Source organism: Struthio camelus, chromosome 3 (assembly GCF_040807025.1).
Source record: "Struthio camelus isolate bStrCam1 chromosome 3, bStrCam1.hap1, whole genome shotgun sequence".
In the NCBI taxonomy this organism is placed as follows: domain Eukaryota; kingdom Metazoa; phylum Chordata; class Aves; order Struthioniformes; family Struthionidae; genus Struthio; species Struthio camelus.
Window position 1 is genome coordinate 69,306,118 of NC_090944.1, and position 20,519 is coordinate 69,326,636.

The 20,519-nt window shown below is 43.0% G+C and overlaps 1 protein-coding gene across 3 annotated transcripts in view; it reads right to left on the reverse strand.

Moving 5' to 3' along the window:
* The window catches only part of ECHDC1 (ethylmalonyl-CoA decarboxylase 1), a 44,854-nt gene extending 32,095 nt beyond the window's left edge, over nt 1–12,759 (reverse strand). The window contains exons 1-3 of one of the 3 annotated variants that reach the window (XM_068938225.1): nt 6,205–6,354; nt 5,534–5,805; nt 3,533–3,754 (exon numbers count right to left, since the gene is read on the reverse strand). In XM_068938225.1, the coding sequence (XP_068794326.1) occupies nt 3,533–3,752 (220 nt within the window). In that variant the 5' untranslated portion in view covers nt 3,753–3,754; nt 5,534–5,805; nt 6,205–6,354. Of the gene's footprint in view, nt 1–3,532; nt 3,755–5,533; nt 5,806–6,204; nt 6,355–11,741; nt 12,241–12,549 lie in introns of those variants that run through there. The other 2 variants (XM_068938224.1, XM_009682866.2) reach the window with 2 other exon arrangements.
* Nucleotides 12,760–20,519: the final 7,760 nt, after the last annotated feature.

Genomic DNA, 20,519 nt, shown 5'->3' on the forward strand with positions numbered 1-20,519 from the left:
TTCAGCAGTTAATCAAGATCATTTTGAGTTCCATTCCTCTGCTCCAAAATACAACCTCCTTGCAAGTTCTCCCAGTTTGGGGTCATCTGACAAATTCAGCATTTCACTTTCCATTTCATCATCCAAGCCATGAGTGAAAATACCAAGCAGAACAAGGCCTAGAAGAGATTTCTTTAGGTCTTGCAATGCTTTGCCAGCTTGACAGTATATTCAACAATGATTTTTCGGCTGTTCTTTAAACATATGTGGCTCAATCCCGTGGATTTCACTTTGCCCATATTTCTCACATTTTCTCATGAGAAAGGTATTCAGGTCGGTGCCAAAGCTGTGCCAGAGTCAAGATACAGTGCAATCAGTTTGCAATACTTTTAATAATCAAAGCAGGTAGGTACTAAAGAGTCTTTCTGTAAGAGTATTACAGGAGCCAAAAATCTAACTAACTGAATTGGAGTTTCCAAAAAGGGACTGTATGAGGCAGCTGTATGCAACAGCAAGGACCACGAGTCTTCAAAAAGCCTGTCCCTTCCTCATAGGAGGAGATCCCTTCTGTTACCATCTACAGGGGCAACAATGAACTATCATTTTACCAATAGACACAGTCTGTGATGATTGATATAATGATTAGGCCACACCACTAAAGCAAACTCTCCTTCCGTTTGTCTTGGTCTTTCAGTATTTGATACCCATAAGTTCGTCCTCTTCACAGCACTGAATTTACCCCGAATAATAAATTGTTTGCCTTTTAATTATAATTTAAGAATGTTTTAAAGTCAATTCCAGACAGTAAAATTGTCACCACTGTTATTTAGTTCCTGCAAGCTGGTCCATTTTCTTTTAAATTAAGGTCAACTTTAGTTCAGCAAGAGGTTAGACTGCTAAAATTGGTTCCAACATGCTAAAACTGACATTATTAGCATTTGTTTCCAAAAAGACTGTTTTAAACAGGTGGCTGTCAGATTCCAATTAAGAGGAGAAGAAAGGCCTAACCTCCTCCACATTGCCCATTACCAATTTGCTAACAATTTTATTCTGCTTTCAGTTCCATGAGTTATTCAACCTTAGAATAAACAAAATTCCTTTGAGATAAAAAGCTGCTGCGTGAAGTAAATGCCTGGTAAATAGGATTTCTCTCAACAGTTTAATGATGTTTTAGAGCTCTCTAAAGGAAGCCTACGTTTATATATAAATTCACATCTGCCACTATTCAGAAGCCCTGAGACACAGAATCAACACAATTTCTTTGAGGCAGGGTGTTTATAGGCTGTAGCAGATGAAGTCAACAGGTCCTGCTGGGGCAAATTTGGGGTTGCACAGCCTATCCCTTTCCATATTTCTGCTGAAGGGTATTACTTTATATACAGCAAGTGGAAACACCTACTTGCTAGCTTCTCAGCAACTGCAGTTCACAGACAGAAATGTTAAACTGAAACCAACTGTAGTTTGAATTAATAACCCATACCATCAACTGCAGTGGCCAAGGGGCCAGCATATAGTTTTGCTTCTACCCTCCCTGCCATGACAATAAAAATCTCCGTCGGAGGTATAAAGTAGAAAGGAGCAGTGACCTCCTAGACTGCCACAGCAAGATTGGCGCAGCAAATGTTGGTGGCTCTTACGTAGTAAAACAGAGTACTCCCTCCACAGGGCTCTACACACTACCTTAAAACAGAAGTGCCTGGTCCCATGCCTCATTTGCTATATGTTAATCAGGGTCCAAAATGAAGACAGAAGTCTTGATTTCCTCATAGGTTTTTGTAGCCTCTGTTTGCTGCAATACCGTCTAAGTAATTCAAAGACACTAATAACTTATTTTCACAGCACTCCTACGAGGAGAGGAGAGATTATTTTAGACCACTAGCTGAGCCAAAGAAACTATCTATACTTTTGGGTGTCCAATTTGAAATATGCATGATATACTTTCAGTACATTAACATTATCCAGCACTTAGTACATTCAAAGCACAGCTACCAGTGACCTATATAGCAGCTGTGACTGCTCAGCACTTCTACAAATCAGTTCTGAGAGCCTCCTGTTAAGCATCCAGAAAAAAAAAAAAGAGGAACATAGTTGTAAGTCTCTACGAAAGTTTAAGCCACTTATATTACATCTGATCACCATGACAGACTGGGCTTTACCAGTACTTTCTGCTATTACCTCTCATTTCTCATGCCCCTTTCGATTTCCACAACAAGCAAGTCAAGAAGGTACAGTCCACAGGCTGTCCCTTGCAAAGCTTTATTTTGAGTGAAAAATAAAAACAGATCTGTAGAAAAAGAACATGCAACAATATAATTAAGACTGTATAATAACGTATATGCTGACAGGAAGGCATTTTGAAAGATAATCTTCATCCTAACATCTTTCAGCTACAACTTTTCAAGTTTACAAGTTCGGTAATAATTTTGCAGATCAGCTTTTAAAAAGGAAACAAAAGGGAAACTGCAGAATTGAAACTGTAGAATTACCACAAGTTCTGTTCCTCTGTAAGGATCTCTTCCTTTCAGCTATCATTAATAGTAGATTGACGTTCTCCATGTAAACAGCTCTATGCTCTGCTAGCGGGTTGCAAATAGATTTGCTAACAGTAAAGGAACAGTGAGAACTGGGCAGGAAAATAGAACAGGGGAAAAAAACCCCATCAAGATGACACAAATGTATCCATTTCAAAACATTAAGAGATAAGGCTTTCTTAGAGTAAGGGCTCATGCAAAACTCAAGTTCAGGTAGAGGCAGGCCCTGAACCTTTATCACTTATGTCTGGAGAGAACAGTATAAATTGAAATATTTCAGATAGAGAGACAGCAGACATACCTAACTATCTTGGAGATGAAAAACCTCTCAGAATACAAGATTAATGAAAAGTGGCACTTGGTTTTGATAGGTAAGTATTGTCCAGTGTAAAGGTAGATTATTAAGAAGATTCCTGACCTGCAACAGCTGACAATACCCAGCTCATCTAATCCTCTTTTAACATGTCATCGGTATTTAAGATATAAGACAGATAAAGGAAGAAATAGAAGCCAGTTTGGGTGGCTAGAAAAGACTGAATTACCAAAGCTTAAGTTACAGGAAAGACATCTTTACACAGGTAAAGAACAATAAATAAGAAATAAACTCATTCGTTCTACACCACCTACAGAGCCAAGATGATACTTACCCACCCTCCTAAAAATACTCTGTATGTTTTCACAGCAGTAGAGACAAAAAGAAAGGAGAAATAAGAAAGAGCACAGCAGCAGAACTGTGTGCTGACTGAAAAAAGGGGAAGGGCATGTTCTGCCACAAAGTCCTTGTGTCATTGAAAACTTACATTCTTATGACGTTTACTGCAAAACTACTACCATGCAGAGCAGTAGGCACTTGCCGCACCTCTGATTAAAAGCCAAACATTCCTTCTGTTAACTAAGGCACAGCTTTTAATTTTGCTTGGGCAAAATGCTAAAACAGCTAACTGAAGGGGAAAGAAAATAATAATAATAATAATAATAATAAAAAACAACACACAACAAGAAAATAGCATCCCCAACAATACCTGTGAAGGCATTCATTAGCCTTGGGTTGTTCAAGGTCAGGATTCCAATGCCATTCTCTTCTTTGGAAAGGTTGATGGATCCACCAGCAAACTGCTCAAGTTTCTTCTTTACCAGGTCTTCCTGATAGCCATGAGCACAGTCATATAGTGATGCCATTCTCTGTTGTATTATCCTTTCTTTTGTTGTCTGAAGTAAGTTTTTCAACTGACAAACTGCCATTTCTGGAAAGAAACACCAAGAAAAAGAATCAGATTTTCCTTTGAAATCCACATCAGTCCTCTAACAAAGAGAGGAACAGGATAGCAGAAAGTAACACTGAGGTGAAGCAATCTCAGAAATCTACAGAAACCTGCTCACCATGGATAGGATTTGCAAAATTGTTAGTTTAACCCTACTCCCACAAAGTTACATAGAAGGAGTTTTAAGCATTGTTTTTAGCAGTTAAGCCAGAAATTAACATATTTTAAAATCTTTTCTTCTAAAAAATATGCAAAAGTATTTGGATGCAGAATGGTAAAGAGGCTCAAAAATCCTGGACAGTTTCCTCTACACCAGCTTACTCTGTACTAATAATAAAATAAAAAAGAGAGCGAGACATTGTCTAGCCCCTGGTGGACATACGCCTTCCCCTCAAGCATTTCAGTAGCTCTTGCTCCACTTTGAATTCATCTTACTTAAACATAGAACAACCAGAACCAATCTAGTACTCCAAAGGAGGAAATGTGTACAATAGTGTTACGTACTGAGCATTGCCTTTTACACAGCTATGTAATATTGGTAGCCCATTTCTAGGTACCAGTGCATCCACAGCTTATTCTTCTTCCATTCCCACTCTACAGAGCGTCCATGTATACCAGGAAGTGACAAGAAGTCATTACCTAATGTCTGTATAAAATATAATCCTTGAACTGTGTGTGGCTTTGCTTTATTTCATTCACTGCAGAAAAAGCTCTAACAGAAAAAGTGGTTTACAGGTGATTAGAAGGAATTTGGGTAAATACCAGAACAGGAGACAGGTGATCTGAAAAAGAAGTCATCCTAGAAGCTACTCAAAGTCTGAAGTAAAAGAACCTTCACAGGTCACAGAAAAAGGTTTTATATTTAAATCTTGCAATTTGCTAAGCTAGTCCCATCTTTGCCCCAAATCCCTTTATAATACATACAGCTGTTCAAAAGACATGGTAGATGCTTACTTTTTGGGGAACTGGGAAAAAGACCTTCTCTGACTTTAGTTGCATTTTGGCAGAAACAAGATTTTTCCAAGATTAGCAAGAAGGTTCTGGAAAGCTTTTCTAAGATGAACCCAGAAGACGAAACATACTCATCTGAGACTGAATTTAACGATAGATAGATATTAATGCTGTGTCCAGGGTTTCTTACAACAAATAGACTGAAATTTTGAAAATGTATGTTATATAATCATACATATGAATAAGCAAACACACATTAAAATATATACACAGATACAGTGTAGAATGAAAGAAGTGAACAATCCTGTCAGCAGTACATTTATCTTGTAGCTAGCAGCACCATCCTATACTAAAGTAGAAAAAGCTTCTGTTGGGGCAGGTATAATTCTCATCTAAATGGAGGAGGAGTTTGCACAGCAATCACATCAGGGGATGCTAAAGCACACGTGTCATACCAGGAGATTTTAAAGAGAGTCTCCTATGTCATACCTGTCCTGCCACATTACCTCAAACCCTGCAGTGCTGTCCTACATGTGCAACACAAAAACTTGTAAGGCTTATCCAAATCCATGCATTATAATTTGACATGCATAGTAGAGAATCCTACTTCGGATCATTTTTGTTAACTTCTAGTGAAAGATGTGAAGAGTCTTCCGAGTTCCTCATGAAATTCAAGGTTTTAATCTGCCATGATCAGCTGTTTCCTGCATTCAAGTGTAACGTAATAAAAGTGACACCAAGTTAACATATGATTGAATATAAGATTCTTTAATTCATAAATGACATTGCCAGGCTGCTTCTAACACTAACCTTAACACTCTCTATCTATGCACATTCTAATATTAATCCGCAACATTATCTGCAGCAAGGCTTTTGACACTGTCTCCCATAACATCCTCATAGGTAAGCTCAGGAAGTGTGGCCTGGATGAGTGGACAGTGAGGAGGATTGAGAACTGGCTGGATGGCCGAGCTCAGAGGGTTGTGGTCAGTGGCGCAGAGTCCAGTTGGAGGCCTGTAGCTAGTGGTGTCCCCCAGGGGTCAGTCCTGGGTCCAGTCTTGTTCAATGTATTCATCCACGACCTGGAAGAAGGGACAGAGTGCACCCTCAGCAAGTTGGCTGATGATACTAAACTGGGGGGAGTGGCTGACACACCAGAAGGCTGTGCTGCCATTCAGAGGGACCTGGACAGGCTGGAGAGATGAGCAGAGGGGAACCTCCTGAAGTTCAACAAAGGCAGGGTCCTGCACCTAGGGAGGAATAACCCCATGCAATAGTAAAGGCTGGGGGCTGACCTGCTGGAAAGCAGCTCTGCCGAGAAGGACCTGAGAGTCCTGGTGGACAACAAGTTAAGCATGAGGCAGCAATGTGCCCTGGTGGCCAAGAAGGCCAATGGTCTCCTGGGGTGCATGAGGCAGAGTGTTGCCAGCAGGTGGAGGGAGGTGATCCTGCCCTTCTCCTCAGCCCTGGGGAGGCCTCACCTGGAGTAGTGTGTCCAGTTCTGGGCTCCCCAATCCAAGAGAGACATGGCACTGCTGGAGAGAGTCCAGCGGAGGGCTACCAAGATGATTAGAGGGCTGGAGCACCTCTCTTATGAAGAAAGACTGCAAGAGACTCCAGGCCTGTTCAGCCTGGAGAAGAGAAGATTGAGAGGCGATCTCATCAATGTGTACAAGTATCTGAAGGGAAGGTGTCAAGAGGATGAGGCCAGCCTCTTCTCCGTGGTGCCCAGCAACAGGACAAGAGGCACCAGGCACAAACTGAACCACAGGAAGTTCCATCTGAAGCTGAGGAAAAACTTCTTCACTGTGAGGGTGACAGAGCATTGGAACAGGTTGCCCAGAGAGGTGGTGGAGTTTCCTTCCCTGGAGATAGTCAAAACCCGTCTGGATGTGATCCTGGGCAATATGCTCTAGATGACTGTGCTGGAGCAGGGAGGTTGGACTAGATGATCTCCAGAGGTCCCTTCCAACCTAAACCATTCTGTGATTCTGTGATTTCAGCTATTATGTTTCAGAGCTTTTAAAACTCCTTTTACTGGTAAAATTTTAAGGGTGAAAAGAGGTTTCCAAATCTGGTTTCTTAGCAAAATTGTTCTTTTTATATTCAGGCTCTTTATTTCTGACATCTTCTCATACAGCAGGGTGCCAGAATACTAAATAAATTTTGTTAATTCGCTCATCTTTGACAGTTATGGCAACCCACATTCACCAGTGAAAATAAGCTGCTGCTCTAGAACTTCACTAGCCATTCCTTAGCACACATTCATGCAATAAAACCTTCTATCCAGCTACTAGTTTTTGCTCAGGAGAAAACAAACATCAAAACATGAATAGTGCAGGCTTTCACTGCAAGGTGTAGCACAGTGGTAAATGATGGTAAAAGCTTGCACGGGGCTCTCCTGTACCGTGCTTGATTTGACACAGAACAATTAGTTCCCAATTTTTAATGGACAGAAAACCTCCCCAATCTTCTTAAGAAGACAGACTAGATTTAATTGTCTAGAAACCCACAATGATTGGCTCGAAAGCAAAAAATCTGTTCTGCTAACCTAACTCCCTGCCAAATTATACTTGTTTGATCACTTTTATACTACTTAGGTTTTACATGTCAAAAAATGTACAGAGCAGAACAGACTTAAGATATGGAAATTTTAGTCCATGAAAAGGAGTCTGCCATTTTTAACTGCGTGGTTATATGCACTAACAACTCTTTAATATTATCACTATGGTAATAAAGAGCATCAGCAAGTGAGGGATTAGAAAACAAATTGGACATCACTGCCTGCTGATCATGAGTCATGATTAATGATTCATGTAAGGTATTATCATTGAACGTTTTTTTTCTAAAATCATCTCTTACGGTGCTGGTCAGCACCTACTACTTTTTTTTTTTTAATAAATAATATTTTATTTTAATAGCTCAGTCACAGAAGGCTAACCACTCAGGAAAAACATGTTATTTAAGCTTCAGCTCACTGAAACTAAAGGGATTTCTGCTGATCTCTAACAAAATTTCAAAGTTTCAATCAAAATGGAACACTTGCAATCCACTGCATGACAGAGATTGATTTTTTTTTTTGTACCATAAGTGAAAGCAATGCAAGAAAGATACTGCAGTAATCAGAATAGTGTTGTAGGACAAAGAGATATTTATCACATCAGAATTTTGGAATCTTCCGTTTAGCATAAAGTAATTACGTCTGTTTAGATACATTTCCAGAAATGAAGCCTTAATCTAATTTTAAGAAGAGAGACCTACTATAGCCACTAACTTCTCTGGGGCATATAATTTATGGATGGTTTTTATAGTGACCAAATTTCTGACAGTAATAATGAACACTATGGACAACTAGTATTTCTCAAATGTTTTTAAAACTGCCATACCTTTAACATGTCGCTGGTGACAACTAACAGATAAGCAGTAATTGTTCATTCCACAGTCTCCAGTTATAACTGTAACTTGTTATTGGACCTTTAACATAAGATAATTTTTTAAAACCATTTGGCACTCACATGGCTGTATATTACCCTTGCCTGGGGGCTAGCAGATCCCTGGTTAATATGAACACACACCCAAAATTTCAGTATCAAGGAAATGATAAACTTATGCAAGAACTATATGTATATATATTTATGTACAGACAGACACACAGGCACATACACATAAACAAAAATATGTAACAGAGGCCTGGTAACTGCTTAGTTAAAGTTCAGCTCACATAACGTTAAGAAAAAGATGATGGGGTGGTGGGGAGGGAGAATGGAGGAAACACCAGCACTAAATCTTCCCTTTCTAATTGAGGAGATTCCATGGGAAACTATAAGCCCCAGTTCACACCCAAACATATTTGCCATACACCATTATTCTGTTGCAACCTCAATTTTTGTCTTCTCACACACTGCATCAAATAGCAACCTTGGGCAATATTGCCAGCTGCTGCCAAAAGAGATAGCATAAAGATAGGTGGTCAGAGCAACAGATAAGGGAAACACATAGCAACCTCCTCAGTGGGTGGATCTAAGACAAGCCAGAGAAAATATGCTGTGAGCTCACATGAGCATTTGACCTGCATGCATGAACATGAAAAGCTGCATTAGAGAGTATCTACACAGAAATAATCAGCAAGATAAAATATGCAAGAGAGTCACTGGAAAACAACTGGGGAGAAGAGATGTGTGGATGTGTTTTTATCATGCTGAGCTTACAATGACTGGCCAGTCATCTGTGATACATCAGAGAAAGGCACATACCCTTTTATTTGGGGCAGGAAGTGTCAGGTGTGAAGGGCAATACAGATCTGTGAATCCCCTGCAAAGAGACAGCAGCACAAACTCTGGTTTTGGATAAAGATATCCTGAGATTAAGTGCAGGGGAAAAAAAGAAAAAAAAAAAAGATATTGCATACAAAATCCATAAACAAAATCTCAGGGAAATGAAAATAGTCAAATGACATTGCAAAAGAACAATTACAAAGGTGAAAGCACAACCAAGAGAAGGTATGTCACTTCCATAACACTGCCAACAGCATCAAAGGTAGCCAGCAGGTCATGAAACCCAGGAGAACTTGACTAGATGAAGCCCTCCAGCAGGAGCAATTTCAGTGACAAGCACAGAAGTGTGAAAGTGGGAAACTGAGAAAGGGGTAGAAATTGTCTTCAGTTGACATCAAGATGATCAGGATTCTTGGTTCAACTGTGTGTTTGCCCACGTGTGTGTTAACAGCCGCTGTGGAAGGCATTCATTTGTACTAGAGAACAATGAGCGACTGTCAGATGCTGCACTATGTTCCACAGCGATGGACTAATGAATGGAAAGCAAGTGGTGACCCAAAACTGAGAACCTGCACAACAGACCTTATAATGTGAAAGCAGACAAAAGAGCAGAGCAGGAAGGAAAGAGATAACCAAAGCATGAAAATACTCCATCTGTAGAAAAAAGGAAGGTTGAGAATGAGTGACAGTCATTAACACTAACTGACTGAAACCTGGGACAACGGGCTGGTCAATGACTTTGGGGGAGGAAAAAAAAAAAAAAAAAGAGTTCTTGGACAGAAAGAAGGTATTTAGCAACAGCAAAATCAAACAGGGGACGGCACCAGATGAAATTCTAGTCAAGAGAAAGGACCTCACAGGGACCAGGAGTCACGGACCACGATATCAGACACAATAAAGGTGAGGGAAGGAGTTATCACCTACAGAGTTCCTCAGCAACACTGGCTGAAGAGGCTACTGTTGCCCGCTGCTTGTCACCACCCTTCACCTGAAGGTTACAGAGACACCTACCTACCTCACCTGCTTAGGCATCGCTAATTCCTTCGGTCAAAAATGGGTTAGATCAACTTAAACATGTTATATAACAGGTCCTTCCAACTCTAATTACCAGCTGAGGCAAGCTAGGGGCAGTCACCTCACCAGCTGTCTTATATGCAGTCAGAAGAAAGCAGCGAGCAGATCTTAAGCAGGCTAAGGGGTCTAACTCATGCCTTTTTCAAGTTGCAGAAGCTCCCAAGCCTGCTGAACCTCACTCAGACTTTTAGCACACTGTCTCTGGTACCCATATTGTGGAAAATGGACAAATTAGGTTGCATCAATAAACCCTCTAGTTCAATGCAAAGATCCTTAAAGAGCTTTGCAGCCCCTCTAAAAATGGGCCTTAGAAGTAGCTAGTATTATAAAGGACTGTCTTTTAGCCATTATGTCAGAGAACAGACAGTTCTGGCTCCCACTTTTCAGTGTCAGTGTTAGAAACAATGTTTACTTGTCCAGGAGCTAAGAAAGCAAGAACTGAGAAGATATTTAAATTGTTGAGATCTAATTGAATTGGATTGTTGATATACAGTTGTATCCAAACTTAAATTGTTTCAAAATTGGCTTACAAGAAATAAAAATAAATTGTGGAAAAAATCTTTTAACACTACAAGTTAAAAAACAAAGTGGTTTCAGTTGTTTTTCCTTTCATCTGGCTCATCATTTACACCTCTTCCCTGCCTTCATCCCTATTTTCTTTCAGCAGACACCATTCTTTCTGAACAGCTGAATTTTTGGATGGCAAGTTAAGTGTTTTCCAATTTACTCGTTCTCTGTTTTGTTTTTTTTAAATGCTCCCTCCAGGCTAAGGTTTAGACCTGTACTGTCTCTCTTGTTCCTAACCAATTATAGTCTCTTTTAATCACGGCTTAATTCGGCTTAATTTTTTTTTATTATTATTATTTTTTAAGTTAATTTATTTTCACTGTCATCTCAAAAGTCTTTCCTTTGCAGAAGTAATGCTGCATTCCAGCAAAAGCTGCACAGACGATTATCAGAAAAGGGGCATCGTCATTTCCATCATTCCACTCCCTTCGAGGGCCTGACTGCCATTGTGCTAGAGAGAAATCACAGCAGCTTAAGAATAAACGCCCCACCTCTCTCATTGAAATATATGTCTGGAAAGCTGCTGCCAAAGTCTACAAGCACTAAACTCCTGCCACAAATTCACTTACACAGCGGCCCAAAGTTCTCTTGCACTTTCACCTGCCAAATTAAGATATACAGAGCAGTCAACACGCCAAAAGAGAATAATTAAGCTCTTGCCACAGAAATGGGTTTAACTGGTCCGAACTTTGTACTGTTGTAAAACCAGTAAACAAATTACAAAAATATACTCATGACCAGTGAAAACTGTTTTCTTCAAGGATGCAAAAGAGCTGACAGAACAGGTCTTTCCATAAATACATATGACATCACCTAATAAAATTTGGGTTTGGTCAAATGGTGAGTACAAGATATGAATCTCACAGAAAAGGTCCTTGCACAAGGGATCTGTTATGTTCAGCAAAAAGCACGCAGTATCTTTATTTTTCAGTGCTATACCTAAAGAGGTCCAGTTTGCCTGTTAGTGAAGGTCCCTGTATAACGGTGACAGAAAAGAGTTTCAAGTTCACATAAAACTCATTGTCCATTACGTACCATTGGACACCTTTAAAAGGAACAGAGGCACTGCTTAACAGGAACAGAAACGAGCATGGTCAACTCACCATTTGCTTCTTAGACACCAAACGGTTAATGATTAAAAGCGCAAATATACATTCATCATAGCTTCGACCTCAAACATCGATGCTTTCCCAAGGATGAATTTGCCTCGAAAAATTTTGGAGTCTAGCAGCGCTCTGGACTCCACTCAGCGCACTGCTCTTCCACATTGCTCCTGTTACCATCAGCGTTAGGAGTAAACAGCCCTGCTGACAGCAACTGCACAACGCACGTCCTCTGCCCCCTGTTCCGACACCAGGAACCAACAGGAGGACAGCAGGACAGTTGTCCTCTGCCTCCTTGGCCCTGGCCCTACGTGATAAATTCCGGAGGACAAATACACGCTGTGCTGCATTACCCTGGGATGAAAGCAAACATCTGCCGGGAGGAATACCCCTTCCCCAGCCCTGGGTCCTCACTGTTGACCTTAAGGGAGGCCAAAATCCCCACAAGGGCACCAACGTAGAGCACCTGTAGTAGTGCACGCCTGAAGTACTTAATCTAACTTTCACACACATTTTTGGCCCTGACAAGGGGAAAAAAAAAAAAAAAGAAGAATTGCTACCAGCAGCCTCAGGAGAGCGGGTCTCCTTGGGGGCCACAGGCCTCCCTCACCCCCTCCCCACTGCCTCCCTCGGGCCGGGCCCCCGCCGCAGCACCAAGGCCTGGGCCGGGCCGCGGGGCGCCACCCGGCTCCAAGGCGACGCCCCCACCGACAGACACCTCCCCCCTCCCAAACCTCCCCGGCACCCGGCAGGACCCGACCCCCGGGACCAGGCCGGGGGGAGGCGGCGCCCCGCAGCCCGCACTGACCTGCCCCGCGGCGCGGCCCCGCCGCCCTCGGACGGGGCGGGCGGAGGGGCGGAGAGAGGGGAAGGGGGCGGTGCGGAAAGCGGAACCGCCGGCAACAGCTCCGCCCCAACGGCCCCAACGGCCGGCAGGGCCGCCGCCGCCGCCTCTTCCCGGGACCGCGCTGAGTGCGCGCAGAGCGTCAGCACCGCGTCACTGGCGCGCTCGTGTGACGTCATAGTGAGGGGCGCAGCGCTGCGCGGCGCGGCCTGCTGGCCCCTGTCGCCTCTCCGTGGTGGCCGGTTATGGCACGAAAGGCGTGCGGTGCGCGGGCCGTCCCCCGGGCTCCCCTTCGCCCGTCCCGTGGACGTTTTGTGGAAGGGGAAGCCCAGGTGGGCGCCCGTCAGACCAACGCGGACAGAGCGGCAGGCGGCGAGGAGCAGCTGGTGCCGTTGGGGCCGTTCGTGGCTCCGGGTGGCACCCGCTTACGAACGCCCTCGGGCGGTATAAAGTCACTCTGCACTGCAGCGGTTTGGCCGCAGATGATGTTTGTTAGCTATAAGGCTACTAAATACCACATAAGCAAATTGTTGTATTTTTAGCAAAGTAGGCTACTAGTGCAGGAAAAAAACAAAAAGCAGAATTTCTACCTTAAGTCAACATAATCAAGCTAAGGTCTCTGTCTTCCTGGAACAACGTCTCACCTCATCTAGCTCAAATTATGATACGTGCTTCTGCCTGGAGAATTCGAACCAGAGCGAAGCCACCGTTCATCAACCTTTGCGATATTGTTCCCCCGAGAGGCGAGGCCCGGACTTCCCACCCACTCACGCAGTTTGCTTTCACAAGTGGTGTGTTGTCAACAGGAAGGGAGTTACTGCCTTATTCGCATCAGGGTGAGGAGCAACTCAGGTTCTCCACGTTCACTTGTATGTCTGTTTAACCTCCTGCCTTAAGTGCAGCTGCCAAAAGGAGCGGTCCTGGCCGCCGGCTCCCAAACGTCAGGTCCAGCTCGCCTGCCCCAGCGATCGGTCAGAGGGACGACAGGGCCAGCTGAAAGCTATCCCTGCATGGGAAATGATTAATCTTAAGCTGTAATTTCATGTAAACATACAGCTGGCATAAAATTTGCATGTTCATTTACAGTCCCGCTTTCTCTTTGCATTGGTTTCCAACCCTGTGCCACCTCATGGAAGAATGTGTGCTACCATGCCAAGAACCAGATCAAGCGAAAATGAATACTTGTTTTAATGCACATCATTTTGGGTATTCAAAGCAATATGCAGATATGAACCAGTCTTCATTGCTATCTCTTTGTTAGTACACATGTGTAAGATGACTCGGTTTTAAGTATTTGTAGCATGGATGAAAGATGGATATACTTCTTCTCCACCTTTATTAAAGCTGTTTTTCAACCCAACTGTCAATACCAATGTCCTAAAGTTGTTCTAGTTAATTAAATATTTTGATCGAAAATGTAAAGGATTTCAGTTAAATTATGTATTTGGAAGACAGAAAAATCTTTGCGCTCTGAAGAGATATTTTTAATCTTATATTGTTAAGAGGACCCTGTAAGAATATGGAATATTCTAGTCCCAGGTGGCGATATCTTCATATAACAGAAGAATTCATTCCCTTAGTACGACTCTCCCAATATAAACAGAAATATTGCAGCAGGTGGGCCTGACTCTTATTTCAGTGTAAAGAATTTTTTCTCTCCTGTTCACACAGAAGAGATTTTTCCAGTAGGATACAGTCCTATGTTTTTTTCTGGAAAACATTAATCCTAAGTTGAAATGGGTGATACTTGTGAGGGAAACACAGCTTTCAACAGGTCCTGCTCCAAGGACATCCTTTTCTAAGTGAAACAGTACATAAAGTCCCAGCTATGTCCTAAGCAAAGGAGAACGATGGTGGTTGGAAGCTCATGATTTTCTAGGTAGCATATTGCCACCTAGCAGCACTTAGCAAAAGTAGCACAAGCCTAACCTTACCTTTCATAAACAATAGTTGGTCACACTCTGTTATATCATGTGACACAATGATAAGAATAGGATATATTAAGAACTGCAGGATGAGGACTGCAGGAAAACAAGCAGAGACTGACAGGCTCCTCTTTTAAACTAACCTTCCCTTCCTCACTGAAAGTCCCACAGACAGAACGGTTATACTAGTTCCAGCATATTTGCCCGTACAACAAGAGAAGAACTCTCCAAATAAGAGTGCAGACTTGATCCTGCAAGCAGTTTCCCATTCTTACCAGCTGAGGCAAGTAATCCCACTGATTTCAATAACGCCTTCTCCTTGTATCGCAAAGCCAGTACTGCCCTGGAGAGAGTCAGGTCTATCACCTGAATTATTTAGTATCTTCCCGTTCTCCATCATTGACCCAGAAGCAACTCCATTATAGCTGATGACTGTGTACTAGCTAAAAAAACCAAAGCTTTATTTTCAGATCGAAAGCTGCCAGACTGAAATATTATTGAATTCCAATAGATACAGAGCCCCATGATGCTATTTTTGTAAACTCCTTTCAGAGTCAATCAGCGTTTCAAAAAACAAGCCAATGACAGATTGAAGCTTAAATCTAAGGAATTATTAGAAACTAACCGCCACATAACCCCACAGTCGGTTCACAAAGGGTTTCTTGTCTGCAATTTTTAGGATGAAAATATCATCAACTCAATGTGGAAGTAGAACAGGCTAAAATAGGTACTAAGATATACTTCAAAGGCAAGATCCACAAAAAATGGCTTAGGCACCTAATGGCTTAGGTGTATTCTGTCTAACTCCCGCTATAGCTTTCTAAACCCAAAATCATGATATTCAATTTCTCCTCACCAAGCAGCTGCCTAACCCTGAAGGCACTTACATCCCATTGGTGCCGGACAGCTCTGATTCACAAGAAGACACAATTTATATCAGGATAACTAACAAGATTGCCACCCCAGCTGTCTGTCCCATCCCCACTGCAGAGATATTTGAAATACCCGTGAGCTGCTGCAGCTTTCTAAGCCTAGCCCAGCATGCCAAGCTAAACATACTTTGGCTTCACTGGCCAGAGTCTGGTCAGGCATGGCACCGTCGCTGTACATACCTGAGGGCTGTAACCTTATCACTAACTCTAACATAAGGCTACACATCTTGTGACATCTACCCTGTTCTTTAGCACTCACCACTTACTGGTTTTTACCCACATAAAGATTTTGTCACTGGATATGTCCAAAACCAGTTCAGGTCTTCCTTCTTATCTCCATAGTTGTCCCACTATGATACGTTGGTTTTATGTTCTCTAGCACAGCACTTAAGGGTCTCGCTCCAATAGGTCCTACCAGAACGTACCTCACTGACCGGGCTCCGCACAAGTCAGGACTGAAAGAAGAGGTGAAGAATCACCTGCCTCCTATACCACAACACAGGAATTGTCACCCAGGAGGGCTGAATGCCCTTTCCTAACCAAGAAAGCAAGCTCATTTCCCTCAGGAAAGCGCCCTGACCACCAGGCCGTGCTATATTCTGGGGAAGCCTAGGGAAAGGAACGCACTCCTTCACGCTGAAAGCTATTTCACTGAGTCATAATCAAATCTTCATCAGGCCAGAGAGCAGAGGTGAGAGGCAGCATGGCCACAGCTTGATGTTTGCTCCCTCTCTCAGTGACCCAGCAAACGTTGACTTATTTAAACATTAATAGCTCATTTAGCTATTGCACGCCATACAGAGCGACTGAAACAGGTAGCGTTAAGAAAGTTCTCACTCTGTGAAGTCCTCTGGCTGGTTATGGCTCGCAGTTCAGTGCAGCTGCTGCGGAAGAAGCCAGCAGCCCCCCGCCATGTTTTCCTACTTTTCACTTGTCACAGCACTGTCACTTGTTTGATTAGACATTATTGTTCTGGGCAGGAGATGTATTAAAAAAAATGCTTTTGTGTAGTTTAGCATCCCTTATCAGTTAGGAACGCTATTTCACAATACTGCTCTATTTAGCCTGCACAGTTCAGGCTAATAGTTCATCTCTACATGAGGGTAGTGGTCCCACACTTCTTTCCTACCCTGCCCTTGAATCAAGGCTGATGCTTACAGCCCAGTGAGCCACTTCAGCTCACCAACTGGCAGAAAAAACCCTTGAGCACACTAGACAATTTTTATTTTGCTTTCCAAGGCTAATGAGTTGAAACAGCCTACCTCACTGCCCAGTGAGCCTCAGGAGCACAAGAGAGAGAAAAGACGACCAAGAAATTAGAGCAGGAGAAAGGAAATCAGAGTCATAGGAGGGAGGTCTTGAGTGGCTTCAGCTGTGTTATTGCTCCTGGCTCTTCTGGCGGCAGTCAAGGCATCGCCACTTCAAGGCATGCAAGTAGGGCAGGAATACACGGTCCAGGGCAAGGCAGGGAGGTGGAGGAGCAGGTCTCCTCTCCCAAGGGGCAGCGAGTCACTGGGTCAGGTTCACTGTACTGGAAATCTCCATTCCAAATCCCCTGGAGGATCGAGATGTATTTTCTCCCCCTTTCTCCACTCTCTTTCACTGCTGTGTTCTGTAAAACTTTCAGAAAAACAGCACCCTACCTTCTCTTCCAAGCGTGTGAATCACGCAGAAGTAGGCCAGGTGGTAATTGCACAGCACGTTGTAGCACAGCTTAAATGTCAGCTGTTAATTAAAAGCCTCACCTGAAAATGGGATGCTAATTAGGACAAACGCAGCTATTCCTTGTGGCTTCTGACTAACCAGTAAGTCAAACCATTATCTCAACGTTGATGTTGGAGTTGTTAATTTTTCTTTGTCTAGATTTTGCTTAGTCTTTAAAGAAAAATAACTGCAGAAAAAAGATTTTATTTTGTAACTCCCTGAACTTATTGCTTTCATTTAAAGAGAGTTTAAAATAAATACTTTGGCACGAGAATATTTGCACACACACATTGTAATAGAGAACATTTTAATAGTAGGTCCAGAGGTCTCTAGCAATTATATAACCTTAGTAGGAATGCTTAAATGCTGTAGACTTTAAAATACAGCTCTGACTTGCAAAACAGCCTACTGTGACACTTCACTCATGCCTTTCTGTACTTCAGCAAATATATCAAGAAAACAAATGTTACAAGCTTTAATTGCTGAATTAAGTAAATAAGTCACAATTAATTTAGTTAATACAAAACAAGCTTGTTTTTCTATTCCTGTAAAGCTAATGAGGAGGTACCATGTCATCATTTCAAAAGGCATGTATGTTCTCTTATTTTTCTCTCTACATTTTTTAGCTGGCCGGTAGTAGGAGGCTGCGTCGGTCGGCTCAGGCGGTCGCCGATGCGTGCAGCGTGCGTGCGCGCAGGCTCACGCAGTGCTGGGCACAGCTCGTGGCGACGGGGCCTCAGCCGCAGCGGTTGCACGTGAAGCGAGCCGACGCGGGGGATGCTCTGCCCCTGGGGCGCTGCTAACGTCTCTGCTGAGGACAAGCATCGCCTCCCTGTCGGGGAACAGGACTGGCATTGGCAAGGGCAGCCTCATGCCATTCGATTTACCTCCCTTGCCCCTTCTGTAGGGCAACTGATAGACAGCTAGACAGACCTCCTTTATAGAGTGCTTTAATAAGAGCAGGTGTTTGCATTGTTCTTCATCTGTCAGGATTCCCCTTCTCTGTGCATGAGATGGTGTTTCCGTCTGTCATGTGCCGGCTCACACAAGGAGGACAGAGACCTCGGTAAGCAGCATGAACACAGCCGGGTGTTTATCTGGCTTCCCCAGTGTTTCAGTCTCTTACTCAGTTGGGCATCACCACAGTGTGCAAATAGCTGCAGCTGATACAGCCTTACCAAGCAGAAGAGAGGCCAAAGTATTGCCTTAAATGCATGCTCCTCTATCAGAGGAAGATAGAAAAGGGGATCTGAGTCACGGGACAGCACGACAGCTGTGTGCAATGTCTCCTCCAGTAGACACCAACATCTCTGCAAGAGCTGCAGGCCAGATTATATTATTTTGTTTCCCCAAAGTTTTCCAGCAAAAAAGTGACAGTTGCTGGCAGATGCTGTCTCCCAGTGAGGTACAGTGCAGCTGACTGGCAGAGCATGCAGCAACGGGGCCCCGTTCCTGCTACGTCCCAGAGTCCGTCAGCACCAGGATCCGAGCCGCTGTGGCTCACAGATTCCCTGTGCTCCGATACTCCCTTCTGGATCCAGTCATCATGGTACGTGGAGCCTCAGGTACCTTACCTTACCTTACCGTGGTTCACACCAGGGAATCCGTTGACTTTTTGCTATATAGGCAATCAGATACACCAGATACTAGCACCGTTTCTGGTATATACAGCTTTTTTTCTGACACCAAACTTACATACATAAGGCCTGCACTAAATCACAGGGTTTCATGTCTGTCAGCTACAAGCAGAATATGCTCAGAAAATAATTTTATTGCTGTAACATAGTCATCTGCCCAAGATATACAGGACACACTGAACTTTCCCAGATTTTATGGCTCATATGATGTGGGTAGTTAAAAGACTTTAAATGCCTTTTCTAACTCTTAGCAAAAATGCAGTCGCAATGTGTGGAGCGCTTTTCCACTATAGGGACTACAACCAAGGAACAGTGAGGTTTGTATTCCCTGATAGTAATAACATTTATTTCTTGTCAAGGGGGCTGCTTCTCTGTTCTTTCCATATAAAGTAAAGCCAAGGAGGAACAATGAGCAAGCAACATTAATAAAAATGGCAAGTTTATATAGTGAAGACAGAAGGTAAGTGTCAAAAGAGCAAAAAAAAAATAAAAAATAAAAAAGAGAGAGGAGGAGGAGAAGATTGGTGTGCTGTTGTGCACAGGGAGCTTATTTAGCCTCACAAAGAAAGAGGGTTATCAAATCCATTTGCAAAGATGGTATTGGCAGGTTTACGGTTTTGACATGACAGCAAAAGGATTTCTTTTTGTGGCCATACCTTTTGAGCTTTGCAGCTGCAGAATTTTTGACAACAGGAAAACACCATCTTTATCATGTCTTAATGTCTGGGTATCATTCTGTCTGCGATGGCTGTATGACTCAAGTCATCATCCGTTTACTGAAACTTGAGTAAGAAAAACAAGATGAATTTCTCTAACATGTAACATTTCTTAGTGACTTGTCAAGGGAAAAAACCAGGAAGCAATCTTTGTAACACACACATATATATAAATTTATATCTCTCTATATATAGATAGATATGCACGCACACATACTGATTCGTGTGTGCGTGCACATGCTTATGCAAATTGCATTGGTCCAGTTTGACCTCGCCATACTGCTTCAGAGAGTGACACTTTTTGATAATCACAAGGTTTCTACCCCACATAGCCTTGCTTCAGCATAAAACAGAAACAATAATTTTAGTAGCAGGACCACCTTAGCCTGAGTGCTCTCTTCTGACTTATGGATGGATGCTGAGAGCAGACACAGGACTATCGTCGAAGCATGTCCTTCAGTCCCAGGCTCAGGGGCTGCGTTAAGGCTCTAGAAGAAAATGCAATGAGGGGCTCCCAGGGACTTGACGGTAACATAACCAGGATGATTCACCACAAAATGCACCATGCAGCACGGTCTCAGACTCAGCCTATGTCTGCCCCAGCGCAGGGAATGACTTATCCCATCCCTTTCCCACTGCAGGTGTTGCAGCCCAGTGGGGAGAGCTCAGGGCCGCTGCCTGCAGAGAGAGCAACCCCTGGCACTGCTGCTCCTACCTTCCGGCTGGGGACAGCAACGAGGAGGAATTCCGTGCTTCAAAACAAGTAATGGAGGAGTGGCTGGTTGTCTCAGCATTTCTTCTGGGCTAACAATGACAATGATTATTAATCAATAATAATACTGACATGCATTCCTGAAGCATGAGCAATACCTTAAAAAAATGCAATGGGAAAACAGCTTTCCTGCAGCATCAAGCCAATTCACATGCCCTGTAGGGTTAGAAAGAAAAAAAACCCCAGTGTCTACAGCATGACAGAGGACATATGACAAAGCTGGTGCTTTGATAGTGTTCATGATATAA